General features: G+C 28.3%; 1 protein-coding gene and 1 long non-coding RNA gene across 2 annotated transcripts; one reads left to right on the top strand and one right to left on the bottom strand.

The window, feature by feature from the left end:
- The first annotated feature begins 1,734 nt into the window (after nucleotides 1–1,734).
- Nucleotides 1,735–7,272, top strand: LOC126669932 (uncharacterized). Its single transcript, XM_050363574.2, has 12 exons — nucleotides 1,735–1,975; nucleotides 2,163–2,224; nucleotides 2,318–2,368; nucleotides 2,626–2,652; nucleotides 2,734–2,838; nucleotides 3,682–3,789; nucleotides 3,908–3,979; nucleotides 4,075–4,125; nucleotides 4,630–4,692; nucleotides 5,012–5,136; nucleotides 5,280–5,487; nucleotides 6,434–7,272. The coding sequence occupies exons 1-12, from the start codon at nucleotides 1,873–1,875 to the stop codon at nucleotides 7,136–7,138; spliced, it is 1,680 nt and encodes a 559-aa protein (XP_050219531.1). The 5' UTR covers nucleotides 1,735–1,872; the 3' UTR covers nucleotides 7,139–7,272.
- A 1,468-nt stretch (nucleotides 7,273–8,740) lies between these two features.
- On the bottom strand, nucleotides 8,741–10,483 carry LOC126667344 (uncharacterized). Its single transcript, XR_007638166.2, has 2 exons — nucleotides 9,233–10,483; nucleotides 8,741–9,103 (listed from the first exon to the last, which is right to left on the bottom strand). It is a non-coding gene; the product is annotated as an uncharacterized LOC126667344 (long non-coding RNA).
- Between the last annotated feature and the right edge of the window lie 12,734 nt (nucleotides 10,484–23,217).

The following is a 23,217-nucleotide window of genomic DNA, read 5'->3' as shown; positions in this document are numbered from 1 at the left end:
TATAGAAAAAAAAATTAATAACCGAATATATTATATTTACTTTTATAAAAATTCTTAACTAATTTAATATTAATTATAAATAAAAAATTGATATAATTATAATAAATTTATTAATATATTCATTGACGAGTTACGTTATGAGCCACGTGCATAGCACGTAATGCGAAACTAGTACAATATTAAGTTTGCTTAAATAATAATAATAATAATAATAATAATAATAATAATAGGCTTGTGATTGCAATAATTAGAATTTCAAATTTCACTAATTATTAACATGTAATACTCCCTCTGTTCCTTAAAAATATAAAAAATAATCATTTTTTGTCCCATAAAATAGACAAATAACCATATTTATTATAAATTTAAAATAAAATAATCAAACTACCTCACAATTTTATTAAATGAGCATTTAATATAGTAGTTTTATAATGATTCACTTTTAATTTCTTTAAAGGATATTGTAAAAATATTTTAATAAAATAAATATAATTAATGAGTTTCTTAATTCTCATAAAAACACTATTTTTTATATCTTTACGGGACGCGAGGGAGTGTTTTCTATAATATACTATTATTACTATATTTTCTTATTTTTTAGAATAAATAATTAATAAGTAATAAAATAACAATTGAAGAATCAAATTACGAGTTTTACTTTATAAAATTTAATTATTAATTAAAAAAATGTTTGAGATAATAATTAGAGTTGGAGTACTATTTAAAATAAACTACTTATATACTATTATATCAAAATAATTGTCTAAAGTACCAATTAGAATAAACTACTTTAATTATTGTTTAATCATCTAAAATTCTAATTAAGATATAGATACAATTTATAATTATAGAAATTATTATTAATCTAAATAAGTATAATTGATATTATTTGACGAGTTACACTACGAGTCACATGTGTAACACGTAAGGCGAAACTAGTATAAAAAAAATTCCCGAGTAATTTCTAATAAATTTAATCCAACCAATAAGAATGTTCTCAATCTCAATCCAGTAAAAACTCTATTTTAAAAGGTAGTATTTATTTATACTAGTTTCGCATTACGTGCTATGCACGTGACTCGTAACGTAACTCGTCAATGAACATTTTAGTAAATTTATTATAATTGTATTAATTTTTTATTTATAATTAATATTAAATTAGTTAAGAATTTTTGTAAAAATAAATATAATATATTCGATTATTAAATTTTTTTTCAAACTGAATTTATTCTTGTTTTGGTTTTATAATAACCATAATTAAATAATTAACTTAATTTTATTAATAATATCTTTAAAAATAATAAGATAGAAATTTAAATAATAATATATTGACCAAATACAATATTTTAATTTTGTAGTTTAATCAAACTAAAAGATAGGTACTCCTACTAATTTGGAGAAAATTTGTTATTTTTTACATACTACAAACTAAATTGGAGATAATTTAGCTATCTATTCTAATTAGAACTTTAATTACAATAGTAATTAATTAAATAATTAATAGTTAATGATTATAAAACTTTTATTTAGTAGTAAACTGAAAATGATTATTCAGTAAATTTGCTTGTCCCCCGTCCGTACTTTTATATATAGTATAGATATTGATAGATAATGTTTTAAAAAAATTATTAATTATTTTGTTGACTGATAATTTTTTTTTATTAATTTTAGTATTAGTATGAGTATTTAAATGTCAATAATGTTTTTAGTAATAATATAATGAAGAAAAATAACCCTAAACAATAAAATGCAGAAATCTATGTTTTTGGTTGGTTGGTTGCATCCTCGTGTGCACAGATCAAAACCCCTTAAACTTAAACCCCATCGTGTTTTGATTTCTGTCTTCGGCTCTCCCGTAGAAAAGTTCCTGTAATGGCATCTCCTGCGCCACACAGTTTAGAGCAGGAGCAGCAGCCGCCGCAAAAATTGCAAATTTACTCCACATCTAACACCGGAGTCAGCAGTTTCTGGAAAGGTATTCTCTTTTTCTTCAATTATCTCTAAAATTATCAGTTTTTTTTATAATTAGAGGAGGGGAGCGCTTGTGGGAGAAATTGAACTCACCGCCTAACATGCCAATGCATAGTGCTTATACCGTTTGAGCTATAGCTCATTTGTAAAATTTATCGGTTTTAATACTACTGTTTCTTTTTATGTTTTAGAGAAATATGAGAGGGATGCTAAAAAGTATTGGGATATCTTCTACAAGAAGCATCAAGATAAAGTGATGTTCTTCGTCTCTGCATTTTCCAATTCGGTCTAATAAAGTCATATATTTTTATAGGTTTGTAATAGTTTGTTTCTGTTCATTGTTCAGTTCTTTAAGGATCGGCATTACCTGGACAAGGAATGGGGTCAATATTTCTCGGTGAGTGTCGTTTTGATGTTTTTAAAAATAGAAGAATTCAATTCAATTTAATAGAATAGAATGCAATGAATTCTACTTAATTGTTTGGAACATGACTATATATATATATGATTTAGCAAGAATTTAACTTTATTAAAATTCTTTAACATGTTTGTCGTCGCAAACTAGTTTAGTGATTATTGAGAAGAGAACAGTGATACTTGCTTAATTTTGTAGAGTATGTAAAGATTGTAACTTTATGAATTGGATGTTTTCAGGGAGCGGATAGTAAAGTTCTTCTGGAGGTAAATACTAAATGTTCTTTTTGGTAGCCTGGGCCTCCATTGTTTAGTCATTGTTAAATGGTGAAAGATGCTAATGAGCAGGTTGGTTGTGGAGCTGGGAACACCATTTTTCCGCTGGTTGCAACCTACCCTGATATTTATGTTCACGCCTGTGATTTCTCTCCACGTGCAGTTAACTTGGTCAAGGTTTTTTCTTCTTCTTCCTTTTGCTTACTTACTTGTACTGGCTGATTGATTGGAACAAGTTTGATATAATAGTCTCAAATATTACTCTTTTATTTGTTTATTATATATTTTAATCTTGACATGTAAACATGAATCTAGGAGTTCACATGTAGGTTTAAGGTTTAGATCGTTGCAGGAAAAGTTTTAGTCTTGGTGCTGGTAGCGGTAGCTGAGGTAAAAGCTGCTAGCTGCGTTGAAAATTTTCTGTATCTGTATTGAACAAAGTCTAGATGATTGACCCTAATGCCTAGTAATACTACTACAGTCAACTAGGTTATATTCCAATTAGGCTTAATCACCAAAAAAACCCTCACCTTTTCGCCCCTTTTCAGTTGCACCCTGACGTTGCAATTTTGTCAGTTGCACCCTAATTCGCACCTTTGGGTTTCAATTCCACCCTCAAAATCAAATTTGACTTTTTTCACTCGGGAAAAATTCATAAAAACCCTTATAAAGTACTCGTTTGAGCTCTTTTTCACATAAAAAGTTAAAAATGGATGACTTATTTTAACTTTTTTCAAGTGAAAAAGAAATCAATTTAGTACTTGAGGGTGGAATTGAAAACCAAAGGTGCGAATTAGGGTGCAACTAACAAAATTGCAACGTCAGGGTGCATTTGAAAAGGGGCTAAAAGGTGGGGGTTTTTTCGGTAATTAAGCCTTCCAATTATAGCTAAGGATTTGCACTTGAAAAGATATAGATAACCAAAACCTTCAGATTATAACTGTACACTTTTAGTTGTTGTTTTTCTCCTACTAATTTTAAATATGAATTAGATTACCTATGGTTTGTTTGTTGTTACAGGCACATAAAGATTTTAATGAAGCTCAATTTAATGCGTTTGCATGTGATCTGACAATTGATGACTTGAGCAAGGAGATTTCACCATCTTCAGTTGATATTGTGACAATGGTATTTTATTGATTTATGAGGTTTAGATATTACCGCATTTTATTTAAGTGATTTTCTGTCATCATACTGCTTTTATCATTCCGCCTCATTTTATTTAACTATCTGACATTTTAAGCAGATATTTATCTTATCTGCAGTTTCCCCTGAGAAGATGCATCTTATACTGCAGAATGTCAAGAAAGTTCTCAAGGTAAAGAATAATCAACTGTAACTGCATTATATGTAAGAGATATATCTGTCTGCTGAGATTAGTTGATGCAACTTGGACTTTTTTTATCTTTTCAGCCAAATTCTTATGTGCTGTTTCGTGACTATGCTGTAGGCGACCTGGCTCAGGTTAATTCGCAGTTTCCTTTCAACTTCATCATTTTTTTATAAATTGGCTGATGTTGAAATATCTTTATGCCAACCATGATTATGCATGAACCTGGGTTTTAAATGCTACGTGTGCTCCATCATTTTGTTCTTTTTCATTTTTTTTTGTGTTATACTTTGAGGAACTGGAATGTTTGCAAAGCACAAGTTTGCTTATTAATGCAGCCTCTTAGGTGAGCAAATTGAGTGTGGCTATAAATGCTTTAAAGGTCAAAATATAAACAACCTTCGAATAAATATCCTTCAGATTTTTCATATATGATAGCTTTCAGGAGATTATCCTAATGTTAGAATGTTTAAGCAGTTAATTTGAAATATGGTAAACCATACCATCGGACCTCATTTAGATAAAAAAATCATCTTAATTTACTCTGTTACTCATTTAAGCCTGTTTTTCCTTTTTTCAATTAAAGGTGTACTTTGTTGCATATAGCCCTTACCCATCTCATTTTATTACATGAGCAGGAAAGATTCACATGCAAGGACCAAAAGATCAGTGAAAATTTCTATGCGAGGGGTGATGGCACTGTAAGTCTTAAGATTGTGGATTTGTCCTCTTTATGTTTCATTTGGTATCCAGAAATTAGGTAGCGAGATTGAGAAACGAGATATTATCTCGATTCTACCTCTCATGTTTGCGCATATGCTGACAGAGAATTTAGTAAATCCTTTTCTTTCTAGGTTTCTCATCCCATTGTCTCTTCATTTTTGCTGAGCTAGCCCTGCATGGAACACGATGATTAGCTGATTAAGACCCTAGTTTCTACTCTCAATAATATAGCAGGGCTATGGTATTTAACTAATCAATATTACATCTTAATATATGGCCTTTGGTTCTATCTGTCAGCGTGCTTATTATTTCTCAAATGACTTCTTGACAACCCTGTTTAAAGACAATGGATTTGATCTTGAAGAAATTAGTGTGTGCTGCAAGCAAGTCGAGAACCGGTCACGTGAAATAGTGATGAACAGGTAATTGATAAAAAAAAAAGCATGGGGATTAACCATTTTTAGATACTCATTAACTAAGCCTTTTATAAGACAGTAATATGCTTTACTTCGCATGTTAGAGTTAATAATATCATCTAGGCTGCTATTCTCTTTTTGGACTTCAGGCGTTGGATCCAAGCCGTGTTCCGATTGTCAGGCACTTCCAACTCTTCCTTTAGTAACAATGCAGAAATCAAGGATGACCTTCCTAATCAAAATAATGTTGAAGTCAAGGGCAATATACAAAACAAAACTTTGAACAATGTTGAGGTCGACATGTCTGAGGGCTTGGCAGCTGAGATGTTTGGTATTTCGCCTTCCCATGATAGTGAGGTACATATTGCTTCACTCTATCTTCTCGATTTTTTTTTCATGTTGTTAGTTACTCCCTCTATTCCCTTTTGTTTGTCCTTTTCTGAAGTTTTTTTTGTTCCAAAATATTTGTCCATTACAAGTTTTAATGACAAATTTCAATTTTTTTTCCATTGTTGCCCTTTACTTTAGTTAGTGGAGTAGAGATAGCATTTATTAATATTTGGATTTTAGCATATCAATGTAAGGTTATTTAGTCATGTACATGAAATTTTAATGACTTACTTAATATGTGTGTTTTGTTAAGAATGGACAAACAAAAGGGAACAGAGGGAGTACTTGTTATGGAAATCTTATTCACCATGCGTCATAATGTCTTTTGAACCAAAAAACTTTCTCTGTCCACTATAATTTTATCTTATTTAAGAGTGTTTGCTGGAGTAAAAATAATTTTCAGCGAATGAAGATACTTTGCAATCATCGAATTGGGGTAATTGATCCGGAGAGTACCCAAACTATCGTCTTTTTTTGGTGACTAAACTTTTTTTTCTTTTTCAGTTTGGTTACTAAAGTTTAATTTTTTTCAAATGAGTTTTTTCAGCAAAAATGCATATGTCGCAGCCGGATTTTGACATGTGGCAATCGGACGTTGCTAGTTTTACCTTGAAAGTCATATATCCATAATTTCATTTTGGAGGGGAGTTTTTAGGCAAACTTATGCATACATGGTAGGTTTTTAGGTAAACAAATAAATAAATTCTGGCTGTCACCTTAGTATTTTTGGCCGGAAAACCTCCAGAAAAAAAAATGAAAGTTTGGTAACCAAAATGGAAAAAAAAAAGTTTGATCACCAAAATAATAATAAAAAATGATAGTTTGGGTGCCCTCAGGGTCAATTACCCAACGAATTGAGATACTTTTGAAGTTTTGATGCATCGTTTGTTTTTTTTTCAAATTTCAACAATAGGTACTTGAGGTTAAAGTTAAAGATATGATTTTCAAGATTAATGTGCTATCCAAAGAATACCAGCACACTTGTAAATCGACAGGCTTGATGCTTTGGGAATCAGCTCGGATGATGGCTGCTTTGTTAGCCGATAATCCGACTCTTGTTAAAGGGAAAAAAGTGTTAGAATTGGGATGTGGCTGCGCAGGTATATGCTCTATGGTTGCTGCTACATCAGCCAATCTTATAGTTGCCACCGATGGAGATGGGAAAGCACTCGAACTGCTTTTGCAGAACGTTACTTCCAACCTTACACCGCCATCCCTTGCAAAGCTAATTGTGAATAGACTAGAATGGGGAAATAGAGAAGACATACTAGCCATCAAGGAACTCAATCACGGAGGTTTTGATGTCATAATAGGCACTGACGTAACTTATGTCTCTGAAGCTATATCGCCTTTGTTTGCGAGTGCAAAGGAACTCATGGCGTCTAACTATAATGGAGAAGATGAGAAACCGGCACTCATACTTTGCCACGTCCTTCGGCGAGTTGATGAGCCATATATACTTTCAAGTGCATCCCAGTTTGGTTTTAATCTGATTGATAAGTGGCCATCAGGAAATCCAGTAAATTCACCTCACATTATTAGCTCTTGGTTTCCAGAGAATGCTTATGAGAATATCCCGAGTTCAGCATTGAATATCATGTATTTCCAGATGCAGTGAAATCGTAACTCTCACTCTTTTGGCCCTTCGCGGCGGAAATTTGTTGAGTTCTATGTTTAGGCGTTATACCTTTGTTTTGGATTCTGAAATTTTAAATTCACCAATTATTTTCATAAAACATGGCGTGATTGTTATCTGTTTTTGTTTTCATTTACTGCAAGTTCTGCTTGTGATTATGCAGATTCCAAAGATAAGAATTTGCCAATTCTTTGACCTCTTTTTTGTTTGTTTTTAAAGTCACTTACCAGGATAAGTTTAAATCTATTGAATGTATATCACATGCATGCAAGAAATGTCAAAACTTGGTGAGAGCAGCAATTTCATATCTATTAGTAGTTCAAAGAAAATAATGAATTTCTTAATTAAATTTAATGAGAAAAAGGGGTCAAATGGGACCCATGAAAAGAAAAAAATCTCAAACAAGAAGCCCTAGCTCAAACCATTATGACTTGTGAGAGACATGTATCCACTGTCACTTACACAACACCACTTGTAGAATTAAGTGTAGGTTTCTCATCGTAACTTCTTCTTTCTTCTTTTAATCTTTTTTTTTTTGAAACTAGAAAATGCTATTAATATAAAATTTTGTCCATTTAATCTTTTTTTTTATGTATCTTTAAAAAATTATAGTAAAATATATAGTATTATTTTATATTTTTATCCACTTTATAAAAAATTTATCTCAAACACGCTATAGGGTGCATGTCCTGGGCGGTATATATATAACCCTCCTATATGCATAATAATTTATCCACATTATAAAAAATTCTAAATTAGACACACTATTACCGTGCATGTTTAATATATTCCAATGTCTGATAATTTATTGAAGATATACTCCCCATATCATTAGGCACCGTTTGTATTGAGATTAGTGATTTTGGATGATCAAATCTATGTATTTTACAATCTTTATAGATTGAAACAAAATTCATCATTTGGTTGGACAAATAGTTATGAAAATTCATAAGATTTTTAAAATTCCCCGTCCTCCAAAATTGACGATTTGAATTCCCATCTTTTAAGTGAAAAAGTTAAAATCCCGATCATTTTTTTATATGTGATGGATTGTCTTAAAACTATTCACATAAATTGTTGAATTTTATATTTAATCCAAACGATTGATTTTGCGATCCTTTTTTATATATATAATTGGGAAGGGGAGCGCTTGTGGGAGAAATTAAATTAATAAAGCGCTTATGACATTTAAGCTATATTTCATTGGTGATTTTGCAATTCTTGAATTGAAAATCTGTTGACTTAGTAAAATCTTAGAAACCTTCATTCCAAAACGCGCGTTTGATTCTTCTTAACTTTTTTTTTTGCCAAAGGATTCTTCTTAACTGTTGTCTGAGGAAATTATTGACAACAGTTTGATCATAAACACTCACTAGGCATGCCATTAATGGTTTCCACTCATATTTGATTCAATGCTATTTTAAAATTTATTTCATTTCTGGATGAATTCATTTGATATAAATATAACTAATTCCTCAAAAAAATAAACAATATAATCTTCAAGTAAATCAAATACAATTACAATGTTCATTTATTAATAACTTTTTCTAAAATTAATTTGAACCAAACCCTTAATAACAAAAGTAAAAAAAACAATCATATGTATGAATTGTAGCTTAGCATTACAAGAGACAAAAATAATAAATATATAGAGAGATTTTTTGCATATACAGCAGCAGCAGGTAAAATAAGGAAACCTAGTGCAATAGCTAATGAACTAATAACTACTCATTGTTCATGACTTTAGGACCTTCGATCACCAAACTCTCCGAGTTTCAATTTCGTTCCACAAATCTCATGATTTTCGGATCACCAAACTCTACGAATTTCAATTTCGGTCCACATTAGATGTACAAATAGAAATTGGTATATCGATCACAGCTGAAATTTGAGACCAAAATCTGCTTTCAACTTATTTTGTTCTTGTACTACTTGCTTTGCAATCTTCTGCACCATCAAAACAAAATTAGATTCAAGCATAGTATGAGCGCTTTAAAATTTACTATTGCCAAAATCCATTGTTTTTGCAACCATTAAAAAATTAATTATGCTGCCTTGTGTAGTGGGAACACATACTTTCAGCTGGTTGCTCATCAGAAAATCATGTTTCCTTTCTGCAGGACCAGGCTAGCTATAATATAAATATTCACTCAAGAACCAATAAGATTTGCTCATGATCTATAAATAATAATAAAATTATGCTATAGTTTATATTAAATGAGAGAAGAATATTTAAATACTCTGGTAGTTATGAACACATGCAACATAAAATCAGATCTATCATATACAAATATTAGTTGAATTAATTGATTAAAGAACATATATAATGGAAAATTCATATAAGAAACTTAAATAAAAAAAACAGTGAAATAATGAATTTTATATGAATTGATCATAAATGTAAAATTTTGTAGCTTTTAAGTTTTTTTTCCAAAAATAGAAACAAAAGGACAAAACATAACACTCGTAGGTTGAGATTAACAAGAATGAAGATCTGGAAAGAACAACTATAAGCTAAAAAACTAGAAAATCAACTTTTTCTATTTAAGGTATGAAATAAATGTACTGATCGAAGTACAAACCTTTCTAATAATCATGACAACAAGTACGATTATAGAACACAAGTACAAGAACCAAAATTGTCAGTGATCAATCACATAAAATTGCTTTTTTTCCTAAACCCCTAAACTATAAACATCAAAACAGAAGAGAATTGCTCGTTTTTATTCTAAATTTAAGTGACAAAATAATCTCAAAAATAGCAGGAAAAACAGAAAAAAAAGATTAACTTAACAGTAAAATATAGATGAAAAGAGAGAATTAAGCGGCGGGGTGACAGATAGAAAGTGAGCACACAGAGCTTCAAGCATGAATTCATGCAAGAAAGTGCCATGTGTGCTCACTCTCTTCTGTCACCTCCCTTACCCTTCAACCTAAATAACAGATGTGGTGCAGTGTACCCATTTCAAAGATTCTTCATGTTCCATCATCATCGTCAAGAACAGCAAAAACCTAGAAAAACAAAAAAGAAAACCCTAATTTGGAGCGACCAGATAGTTTGAAATACAAAAGATTTGGTGTGTGAAGAAATGAAGGGATGTTGGGGGTTTATATAGAGTGAAAAAGTAGGGTATTTCATGATTAAAATAATGAGAGAATAGCAATACTTTTTTATAATTCTTTGTAGAAAGAAGAACCCTAAACCATACACATTTATTCAGTTACTTTTACCAATGCACATTGTAATTCTAAATTTATTTTTACTTTTTTTTATCTTCTTTTTAAAAACTCCAATCTAATCCAATCCGTATCTTCATCTCAATCCCTATCGCTATTCTTGCTTGATTTGGTCAATCTTGTCTTCTACATTTATTGGAACATTTTTTGACACAGCAAGAGTGTGAAACTATTATAATATGCTCATGTTTTTATTGTTACGGCTAGTCTTCAGCCTATCAAATTTGCGTGACATATTCATCTTTAACAAACTAGTTTCGCATTACGTGCTATGCACGTGGCTCGTAACGTAACTCGTCAATGAATATATTAGTAAATTTATTATAATTATATCAATTTTTTATTTATGATTAATATTTTAGTTAAGAATTTTTGTAAAAATAAAAATAATATATTCAGTTATTAATTTTTTTTCCATACTGAATTTATTCTTCTTTTGATTTTATAATAATCATATTAAATAATTAACTTAATTTTATTAATAATATCTTTAAAAATAATAAGATAGAAATTTAAATAATATTATATTTATTAAATACGGTATTTTAATTTTGTAGTTCAATCAAACTAAAAGATAGGTATTCCTACTAATTTGGAGACAATTTAGTTATTTTTTACATACTAAAAACTAAATTGGAGATAATTTAGCTACCTATTCTAATTGGGAATTTAATTATAATAGTGATTATTTAAGTAACTAATTAGTTAATGACTATAAAACCTTTATTTAGTAGTAAACTGAAAAGAATTATTCAGTAAATTTGCCTGCCCCCCCCCCCTATTCGTGCTTTTATATATAGTATAGATTAGTAAAATTTGAGGTCTCGCTTGCTTCGTTTTTTTAGCAATTTTTGGAAACTCCCGGAAAGTTTGATAAATATTACTTATTTTAATTTTTACTTCTCAAGAAGTACGAAATTGATTTAAATATAATATACTATATTTTTAATTAAAAGACATAAATATCTTTTGATAATTTTTATATTGTTAAATAAATAAATATTGTTTCTAAATTAAGCAATAAATAATTTATTTTTTGCTTATTAACTCTTATTTTACGATTCAAGTATATTTGAGAGTTTTTAAATATTAAAAATTTATTTTTTTATTTAAATTTTACATAATATAAAATATTATATAAAAATATTTAATTTTATTATAAATAACAATTGTAAAATAATGTATGTATATTTTTTTGAAGTAAATAAAAATATTTTTATATGAATTTTAAAAGAAAAAAAAGGAAAGAGTTGAAATTAAATTAGAAAAATCCAACAAAAGTTTTAGGGAAGTTCTACTTTCTTGGGTTTTGTAAGGAAAATTACTTCCCTATTCAAAGGAAAATCAAACATCAAATTTTCCGGAAAGTAAAATGTATAAATTGAACCAAGCAAAAAAAATTGCTACTTCCCGGAATGTACAACTTTCCTATCTTAATTACCCTCAAAGCGAGACCACATTGTTTGATTTTCAAAGATGAGGAGCAAAATTGTAAATCTGCAGATCTGATAAATACTTTTTTTTTTCAAAGGGTTTTTAGGCCCCATAGATAGAATTCATTGATAAAGATTAAGTTACATAAGGAAAGTCATATCACAAAACTATAAAGAGGTGAATTAAATAATTGTGTTGGATTTATATACATGTTTAATTTTTCAAAAAATCAGCAGTTAGAAACTTGAAATATTATAAAAATTGCTGAAATCAACATATATTATGATAAAAAAAAAGTTGGAACCATCACAATTTTTTTAAATAAATCAATTAAACTTCATAAAATAGGATACATCAACAATCAGAATAGGTGATCGTCCAAAATAATAAGATACTTATCGAACCCGCAAAACACTTGAGAAGCTCACACAAATCACATATATCAACTACAAAAACACACCGAAACTACATAAAAGTTTCCATAATTGAGCAAATTATATTAAAAAATCACAAAATATAAACAAACAGACGGAGAGACGATGAGTTTTAGTCAAAGGCAGGTCCCACCTTTTAGATTTCAAATTTTAGCTTTTAAGTATCAAGTTTTTGATTTTTAGAATTTAGGATTGGATGTAGAGTTTAGCGTTTATGATTTAAAAACTTAGAACTTTTAATTTTCCGCCTTTCAATTTGACGAACTAGTAGAACCGGTCAATTTTTAAAATAATGTAAATAAAGAATAAAAGTTTGAAATACATAAATTTTTATAATTTTTATTTTCGAACGTGTGAAAATAAACTTAAATTTATCAAAGTCAAATTTATTAATTTTTATAATTAAATTCAAACAGAACTTTTAATGAATCCAAATCCAAAGTCCTTTAAGGATCTGTTCTTCCCAATTACCAACTTTGTGTAACCTACGTATTCTTTTTTTGAGAATTTAACCTAAGTATTTATGAACTCGTTTTTTAACCCTCCATCCCTTTTAACTAGAAAATGCTATATTTGCTGTAAATTTGACAATGATTTTTTTTTTTTTGAAAAAAAGTCAAGTACTTCTCTCGATATCTTTGATGAATTCTAAATAAATAAATAGAAAATTTACCATTCAAGGATCTTTAAATTCAGATATTTGGGATTATAAAAATAAAATAAAAAAAAATTCAGATATTTGGGGGTTTATATGATCTCAATTTCAAATACTCTTTCTGTTAAATAGGCCAAATTGTTATTTTGAGCGTCCTAAAATATAGGCCGAATTTTTATTTTTATTTTATTAATTTAGTAGAAATGTCAACTTTATCCTTCATCAATTCAACCACTCAAATTACATTCTTTCAGCTCATTAATAATAATCACTAAATCTAATACAAATATAAATAATAAATGTAGTTTCTCAAAATATATTTATAATCTCAATAAAGAATTGATATTTTCAAAACATAAAACTATGACTAATTAAATTATCTAAATATTTAATTTAAGAGTATAATAAAAAGTTACTAAACTAACTAATTTAACTTCCATTTCTTAACTTCCACACAAATTTAATTTGACCTATCTTTATACCTATCCAATAAGGTGTTAGAAAATTTAAGATAAATTTTTCTTTCTTCTCATTTTCTTATCATCTCATTGGATAAATCCATAAATTTTTCACATTAAATTTCTATTATTAAAATCTTAACATAGATATTCCTTTTTTTTAGAATTCATCAAAATTCATTAATCGAATATAAAACATTTACATTTGTAAGAAATTCGGAAAAATTTGAAAACTAAATCCGATGACCTGACATATAACAGACAACATGCTGTCTGATTCACATATCTATTTATGAAAATAAAAAATAAATTATCTAACCGTTTCACCAATAAAGTGTCGTCTTCGCTCAATATTCACCATCACCCGCAAACTGGTTTATGAAATCATAAACTATACAGTCATCGGATACAACCAACACATGAAAACCCTTCATAAAAAAGGGATAATAACCTTTTATATAGAAATGACAAAATAAAATTCTCAAAACAAACAAAAAAATACAATATTAAAAAATAAAAAAATTATTATATCTCATGAACGATTTCATCTTTATTGAAAGATTTTCAATCTATTTTCAATTCTTGATTTATAAAAATTTGAATTGGATTTGCGCTTCGTCGGTAAATATTAATCCATCAAGAAAAAAAAATTGGTAATTTATTATACTATATAAAATTAAAATAACATAAAAAAGATGGCTATCGTTAATGGCATACTTAAACTATTGACATCAGCCGAAGAAGAATTGAAAAAAAAAATTATGGACGGCTAGGATTTTTTTAATTTTTCATAGATATGTTCTTTAGGATAAAATGACGTAGTTAAATAGTTGTTTTTTTTATCATTTAGTTTTTTATGAGTAAAAATAATTTAGATCATTTAGTTGATTATAAAATTAACACCTAACATTAACAACATAATTTATATATTTTTATAATTAAACTTTTTAATGTATATTAAAAAGAAGTATTGAGATTCCAATAGTAAGACTCATGTTATGTACACACTTTTGCGTAGTTGTGAATAAATTTGCTTCATCCTTACCAAACTACATAAAATAGTGTAAATAAGGTCAAATTTTAAGCAGTGGCGGGTGTTTGGTTGATTGAAAAATAAGGGATAATGGAATGGAAAATAAATGATTTTTATTATTTGTGTTTATTTTATCAAAATTTGTTTAAAAATAAAAATATGATTAATCTTTTGTTGGAAATTACTCTTTTTCTCTTACACCCATGGTAATGACCTTTCATTCTTATAAAAAGCATATTAAAATTTCATTAAACATTTGAATAACAAAAGAATAATACTTGATTATTAAAAATATTTCAAAATTGAAAATTGAAAATTTTAAAATTATGGTATATATAGGCACGGTGGTTTTCTGGCATTGTGGAACGAATAGTGGTGAGACACTAAAACTACGAATACCAATAGAGGAGTTTTTTTTTTTGATAATTGGAAGGAGGAAACGCTTGTGTGAGAAATTAAACTCACAATATTGACAATTTACTGTCCAACAATTATATTATTTGAACAACAATTGCTTAGTAGGCAGTAACGTGGACGACAAAGTGTCAAAAAAACCGATTCGATTCAAAATGGCTAAAAAAGAAACAAAATATATAAAATTTGACTAAATCTGATGGTTTTTAAAGTTTTGGCTATAACTGACACAAGACGTATAAATTTGACATCTTTTGTTGATTAAGCCTATAATAAATGACAGAGATGCTGAAATAGTTTTAATTGATATTCTTAATCTATTTTGCCAATTTTTGAAAGTTAAATTTCATCTGCTCCTAATCATTAATTATCGCTCTATCACTATATTTATTATTTTTGACACGAAGTCATAATTAATCATAGCTCTATCAGTCTCATAGAGATAGATAAAATTTGATCTACCTAAAATCAAAAGGTAATAGTTAAATTAGTTATTTTTAATTATTTTTTCTAAAAACGCTTAATTTAAATATATAGATATCTCCAATATTAATAATTATGTGCATGTTTCAAAAACACTAATTATTTTTTTAACTAATAGTATATTTTTATAAAATTAGTTTATTATTCCTATTTTTATTTTTATTAATTAAATTCTTCATTTATATTTTTAATTTATGTTTTGAATATATTTAACTCAAACTATAAAGTTACTTAACTAGTTGTTTATTCAGAATATATCTAGTAACTTCATAATTACTGTGGATATATTATTTTATTTTATTTTTATAAAATACATTTACAATATTTAAGAATGTTTTTATTGTTTTCTTGAGATCTTGAGCGTCGTTGATCGGGGTGTAAATGAACCAAGCCGAGTCGAGTTTTTGAGTGTTCATATTCAACTCGTTTAGCGAATAAGGTGTTCATATTTTTGGTTCATGTTTGTTCGAGTTTTGAACGAAGTGTTCGTGTTCAGCTCGTTTAAATTTTATAGTATTCATGTTCAATTTGTGTTCAACTTGTGTTCATTTGTTTAGTTGCTGAACGAACAAGCTCACAAATGAGCTCGATAAGCACGAAACGAGCTCATTCGCGAGCCCGCTCGTTTAACAACTGAAACATATAAAATTCACGAGCACAAAAATCCAGCAGTTTCTTATATCAAAACATGTAATTTTGTAAACTTATGTAGTTTTAGAATTATATAAGATATTTATTAAAATTAATTTAAATATATGTCAGTTCACGAACACCTAATAGAGTTTCTAAAAGAGTTGGTTCACGAAGTACTCTTATCCGAACTTTGTTCACGAACTCTTATTCGAACTTGTTCACGAGTTTGTTCACGAATCACTAATCAAGTTGTTCGTGAACATAAACGAGTCGAACATCACTATATTCATGTTCGGCTCGTTTAAATTAACGAATATAAAATTAAGTTCGAATTTGAATCGTTTATAATACGAACGAATATAAACCGAATTTTATCGAGCCGAACACCGAAGTGCTCGTGAGCAGTTCGGTTCATTTACCCCCCAGTTGTTGATATCTCACTGGAGTATTAAAAATTTGTTTAAGTACTGACATAAGATTACATCAACAAAGTGAGGTGATCAAGAAAACATAAAAAAATTGTTATCCGATCAAGTTTCTTTATGTGTGACCACTAAAGTTAACAAAGAGTATATATTAGCAAAAAAAAATTAATAAATTCTCTATAGACAAATGCATGCCACTTGTTTGTTCCTTCCAAAGATGCCTTAATTAATAATTTAATCAAACTGAAAACCATGTTTAAGCTTTGAGACAACCAACCATATGGCGATGGTCCCTTAGCTTTGGAAAAGAAAAAGATAAAATAAAATAATGATCCAGCCAATGACAGATCAACAGCGGCTCAATATTCACACTAACACACAACCAATACGGCGGTAAAGTAAGTTAAAGTAGATATGCTTTTACATTAATTAATCTTAATAATGATACTTAAAGAATCATTTGACATTTTGCCCTAACCAATCACTTCTTCTTTGGACGTCATTTCCTTTTTCACACTCCCTATTATTCTACTTAGATCTGATGCTTCCCTAAAGTGACTACTAATTTATGGTTCCATACGGCGCAATTTCACAAATTAATACTCAATTTTTATGGTTTTACAATTAATGGAGTAATTATTTGGACAAGACTTATCATAAAACCCTTGGAGGGAGATGGGTTAGATACGTGAATTTTGAGTGTGGAAGGGGACGATATCCGGTTTGTTGTTGAAAATCATCATCTATTTTCCCGTTTGTATCCCTTATTTTTTTTTCCAAAGATAGAAGATGGTTATAAATTGATGAAAGTCATATAACAAAAATTTAAACATATGATCTTTCAAATTGCAAACCAACTAAAAAATAATCAAACATACATATGAAGTTAAAAAATACAAGTAAAAAATTGATGATGGCAGATGGCTTGGGGCAAAAGCTCGTTCGTTGCCAGAATTGCAAGACTCTCTAGTGGCGGAAGTCATCAGCTTCAAAGAATCTTTACCTTAGGTTAAGGAATTGGCTACATACAATGTTCGTTTTGAAACAGATGTGTTGCTTCTGGTTTAGGCTTTTCATTCATCGCAAGAAGATCGTTCTTATGTTAGTGTCATCATCGATGAATATAAAAATCTTTTAAGAATTGCATATATATTGTATTTTGTTATAAGGAGATCAGTAAATACAGTTGCCTATACTCTTGATATAACACGAGAATTGTGTTTTTCTCATTAAAAAATCAGAAATTACAAGCTCTCTGATTTATACTAGCTGCATCAAGAATAACTGCTATGATGAGCTGGCATAAATCAGTTGCAAATAACAAACTCATGTTGAATTATACAAATAGCAAAAAGAAATAACAGAATAAAGAATCCTATGTTATATCTTGCTGACTAAGTAAGCTGCTGCATGGAGTTGGTGATTTGCTGCATGTATCTTCACTAGAAGCTGCTGTAGTAGAATTTGATAAATTTGTTAAGAGCGTCCATTTCTATGTCTGATGTTTCAGTTTGGAGCTCAGTTGTATCAGACTTTTATCTTTACTTCTATTTTTGGCTAATTCTAATTAATATAGTTTATTTCAAATAAAAAAGATAGTCTAGCTAGCTAGCAAGACATATACTTATAATAATGTTAAACTAAAAATTGGAATTTGTCGATTCATAAAAAAAATGGAATTTGCAATGTATTTTCCCATTATGGAAGTGACAACGGAACTTTCCCTTTTAGGAGTGGATGATGAGGAGAGTGCTTGCATATGTACAAGCAATTTGATTCCCATCTAGAATAATGAAAGCAAAAAATGGTTTGTCCAAAAAGGCATATTCCACATGCATCACTAATTATGATAGGCATGCACATATATTATCATTATTATTATTCTCTTTTAGATTAGAAACACATAAAAGAAAGAGACTTTGGATCATATTCATCTACCATGTTCCATATCCTCATCTTCTACCACTTTCGGCCATCAAGAATGGGATAGAAGTTGGGATATCTTTTTGATGCTAAGTGTCAATCTAGGGTTAGTTAATTTGATTTTGATGAACATGGGCAACGGTTAAAGTTTGTTATTTTTGCAATAATTAGCAACTTTGGTTGCCCTACCTACAATCATGCATCTCTTCCTTTTTCTTACTATTTGTCCACTTTATTTGTTAGATCAATGATGTGTCAACGAATAAAAGGGTGGAAAACTTTGTTCTTATTTCTTTTAAGTCTTAATAGAAAAAATGATAACACATTTGATTAGTTTTCGGGATTAGTTAAAGAATTCTAAAATGTCTTAAAATATAACTTTATTTAGGATATTGATTTTGAAAGTACTCAAAATTTTATTGTTTTGCATTTTGGATAATAGACACTTAAAGATATTCAAACTATCAATATATATCATTTTGATTATTAAACTTTATTTTTATTTTCATTTCGGTTACCAAACTTAATTTTTTTAATAATATGGGTACTAAATGTTAATTTTGTTTTGACGAAAAGTTTATAGACAAAACATACATGTGGTAGTCGGAATTTACTTTTTTTTTTTGCCTAAAAACTTGATATGCATGCATATATTATCTAAAAATTCCTTGTATAGTTCAAATTATGCATATTTGACAAATTTTCAAAAAAAAATTACAAGTAAAACAATCGTCAAATAGCAAAATCCGGCTGCTATATTATCATTTTAACCGGATTTTGTTTTTTCCTAATTTATCTAAAAGTATGAAAGTTTGTCAATCTGTCTGAATTACACAATTTTGCTAGAAATCTATTCAATTCTTAAATCTATTCAGTTGATCTTTTCAATTAATTCAAAGGTTATTTATAACTAAAAATCTCAACCTTTAACGGTTGTAACAATTTAAGCACATTGTTCAAAATATAGCATTCCACATTCCAACTTTTTTAAATTTTACATTCTATATCTCATTGCTGTATTCTGGCTGTTGGTAGCATCAGTGGCAAATAAGATTGGGCTACGAGTTTCCAAATTTATAACGATGTACTTTAATCTTTACAAACGTGAAAGGTCGGGATATAATATGCAAGTAATCTCAAATAGGGATGACAAGGTATTGCTGAGTTTGTGTGAGATTGTTGCTCTATTTTGCCACATAGGCTTCGAACAGCTATAAAACACGTGAGCTACCAAGTTTAGAAATATTGGGATGTGCGATAACACATTTTAAATAATGTGCTTAAACCGCTACAAATGTTAAAGGCCATAAATTTACATACAAATAACGTTTAATTTAATCGTATCAATTTTTCACATCAGTATAACATTTATTTATTTTCTATTCATATTGAGCATCAGCCTAGCTTCTTTTTTAATTAAACCACTAAAACATAAATACTTTGTAGATAAATTTTATTTTTATTTCTGTTTTTTAGATTAAGCTACTAAATTTAGAAAAGTTGAGATGTGAGATAGCACATTTAAATACTTAAACCGCTACGAACGTTAAAAGTCGGAATTTTATATACAAATAACCTCTAATTTAATCGTGTCAACTTTTCATATCAGTACAACATTTTCACTTAAACCACTGAAAAATATATACTTTGTAGTTAAATGTTATTGTTGTTTCTGTTTTTTTGGTTGGATTAAAAATTAGATTTTACAGTTCTAAAAATAAATTTTGCGAACTGATAAATTAATATAGAAATTCATCTGAAATTAAAATTTACCAGTTGAAAGCTTACAAATAAGATTAATTGGAAGAAAAATCGCAGTAAAATTATCAATTGTAATAAATTTACGAGTTTTAAATTTTTTAAATTAATTTATAAACAACAACAAAAATATAGTTTTTCTTAACCATTAAATCATTTCTTAAACATTAAAAAGAATTACACTCCAACATCAATCTAGAGATTTGTAAAAATGAATATAATTATTTTTACTTATTTGTTGTTTAACTGACATTTGAAATACTCGATTTGTAAAAAGTAACATAAATAAAAATATTATGATACAGTTTATTTAATTATCTTATTTTATTCGATCATTTTGAATAAACGATAAGCTTTATCTTTATTTTTCCCCACCTTGACCACTTTAGATTTCCATATATCTAGAGAGAGAATATAATCTAAGTGGTCCAGTGAGCTGTGTGGCTAGGGTTCGTATTCAAATGGATGGGTCTTTTCACCCCGTGGTATTGGGAGAGAAGGCATAGAAATATCCAGAATATATATATATATATATATATATATATATATATATATATATATATATATATATATATATATAATTTAACCAATAATAATGACTAAATTAATTTTTTAAATTATCTATATCCAAATCATTGTTTAAATTAAAATAAATTCAGCTTGATATGATTTAAATTAAAAAATTAGTTTAATTTTTATTCATTCTTTAAAAAAAAAATTAAAAAGAAAGAACGTTTATGGAAAAAATTCACGATCTCAACTATTATTTGATACTGATATTATTTAAATTATAACTCATTAGTTACTTATCCATATTTTTAGTCGTGTTTATAATAAAAAATATTATTTTCTTTACTTAATGTTGCATATTATTGGCAAAAAGAAGGCAGAGAATCAGATTTGATAAGATAGAATTATATATTTAATTCTTTCTGTTGGAAATAAAGTATATTTTAGTTCTTTATTTTTATGGAATTTTTGTTATATGGACATGTGGTTTTAAAATAATGAGATTTTATTGGAGATAAAATACAATATAACTAATTTATAAAAAAATGATTTTCTGAGAATTATTATAAAAGGAAAGAGTGAATAAATGAGGAGAAAAATGAATGAAAATTACTTGTAATTGGATGAGTAGGAGACAAAATAATTAAACTAAAAATAATTTTAAAAAATAAATAATACTCCCTCCGTCCCAATAGAGTTGTCCACTTTGTCTTTATCACACAGTTTAAGAAAAGCAATTATTATTTGTGGATTTTGTGAAATGTTCCCTACTTTTCTTGTCATATCCTTATTTAATATAGGGCCCACTTGCAATTTACTTTCACTTTACTCATTAGTGAATTTTAAATAGGGATAATATAGAAAAACTAAGTGTAAAAGTTAGTTACTTTTAAAAGTGGATAAAAATTTTGGGATAATTTTTTTTTTCAAAGTGGACAACTCTATTGAGACGGAGGGAGTAATCAACAATTATAGATGGACAACCAATAACTTTGAAATATAGAGCGATCGTTCTTTATAAGACTCTTTTAAAAAATTGTTAAATTATTTGCAAATATGTCCTCTCTCTTTTTTTTTTGTAAAATTACATATCTTTTTTTTGGTTTATTATTTGGTTTGATTAAGTTGGGTTAGTGGTTTGAAATGTGCCATGTCATCAAATTTTGCTGAGTTGGAGGTGACGTGGATGACATGTGGGCAACAATTTCGGTTCGATTCAAAAATGGCCACAATTAACACATAACGTATAAGGTTTGGCTAAATCTGGTGGTTTTTAAAGCTTTGGCTAAATCTGACTCGAGACGCAAAGGTTTGGCATTTTTTGGTGAATAAGCCTATAAAATATTATACTCTTTTGGTAGATTATTATTATAATTATTCATAAATAAAGATTATTTTTATAATTTTGGTAAGTTTTTGACATATTCTTTTAAAAGGTGTAAATAAAAATAAAAATAAAAATAAAAATATAGTTTTATTTATTAGAAAAAATATAGTATAAAGGGTTAATTACGCATTAAGTAAAAGATGATCCAAAACTTTTCACATAAAAATGACTTTTACTATTCGTGAGTTATTCGATATTGACTCCGTAAAAATGAAAAATAACTCGAAAAAATTGAGTTGAGCTTAATGGTAGAATCAAGGGAGAGCTTAATGGCAGAATCAAGGGAGAGGGAATAGCGCGAGATGTGCAAGACCAGTGCCATGAATCAAGAGAAGCCGAATGATTTTTAATTTTTTTGTGGATGAACTAAAAGATGTTTGATACAAAATTATTAAATAGAAAAATAATGTAACATTAAACCTAAAAAGACAAAAAATGGACAAACACGAAAATAAAATTTCATTTTTTTTGAATTAAATTTTCTAATTTTGCTACTGATTAAGCTCGAGCTATTCAAATTAGAATCGATTCGAATAACTCGAGTATTATCGTTCGAATTCGAGTTAAAATACTTTAAACTCGTTCAACTTCTAACTTATTTTACATATGTTGTAACATTGCAACAGATTGTTGAAACTATGGTACCAATTGTCGTGACCGGTTTGTGACCGGATTGGTATTGCGCGGCGGAATCGAAACCATTCGCTAGGTATTTAATCATAGATATGATCAACAATATAGCAAAATAATATATAACACAAGAGATTTACGTGTTTCTGCATTAAAGCGTATATACACGAGCGAAAGAATCGAGTCATCCACTAATCATCAAATGGAGTAGAAAATTGGTGGAGAATTACCGAATAAAGAATATCTCTAGTAAATATGCTCTTAGGAAAAAAAACCATAAAATGTTTAACTCTCTAAAAAAAATAACCCGAAAGGGTTAGGATTAACTTTTATACCTCATACCACACACAACTCATTTTTCTTTTATTCACATCAATGTCTATATTGTGTGTTCGGTTTTTTGGTGTACTCCAAAAGGTGAATAAAATATGCTATATATAGTGAGTAAATAATCTATTTATAACATTAGGAGTACTAATTCAAATTGAATTATATCTTTCTAATTGCTCAATGACAATGAAACAATCCTTTTTCCAAATACCATACTAATACAAATTATAATTACAAGACATATTCCAAGTAACATATATTAAATTTGATTTTAACCCAATTAGACTTCTAAACGGCTTGGTAAATACCTGCATTCG

Source organism: Mercurialis annua, linkage group LG2 (assembly GCF_937616625.2).
Source record: "Mercurialis annua linkage group LG2, ddMerAnnu1.2, whole genome shotgun sequence".
Taxonomy (NCBI): Eukaryota; Viridiplantae; Streptophyta; class Magnoliopsida; order Malpighiales; family Euphorbiaceae; genus Mercurialis; species Mercurialis annua.
The sequence above is the reverse complement of the archived record's forward strand: the minus strand, read 5'-3'. Positions and strand labels throughout refer to the sequence as shown.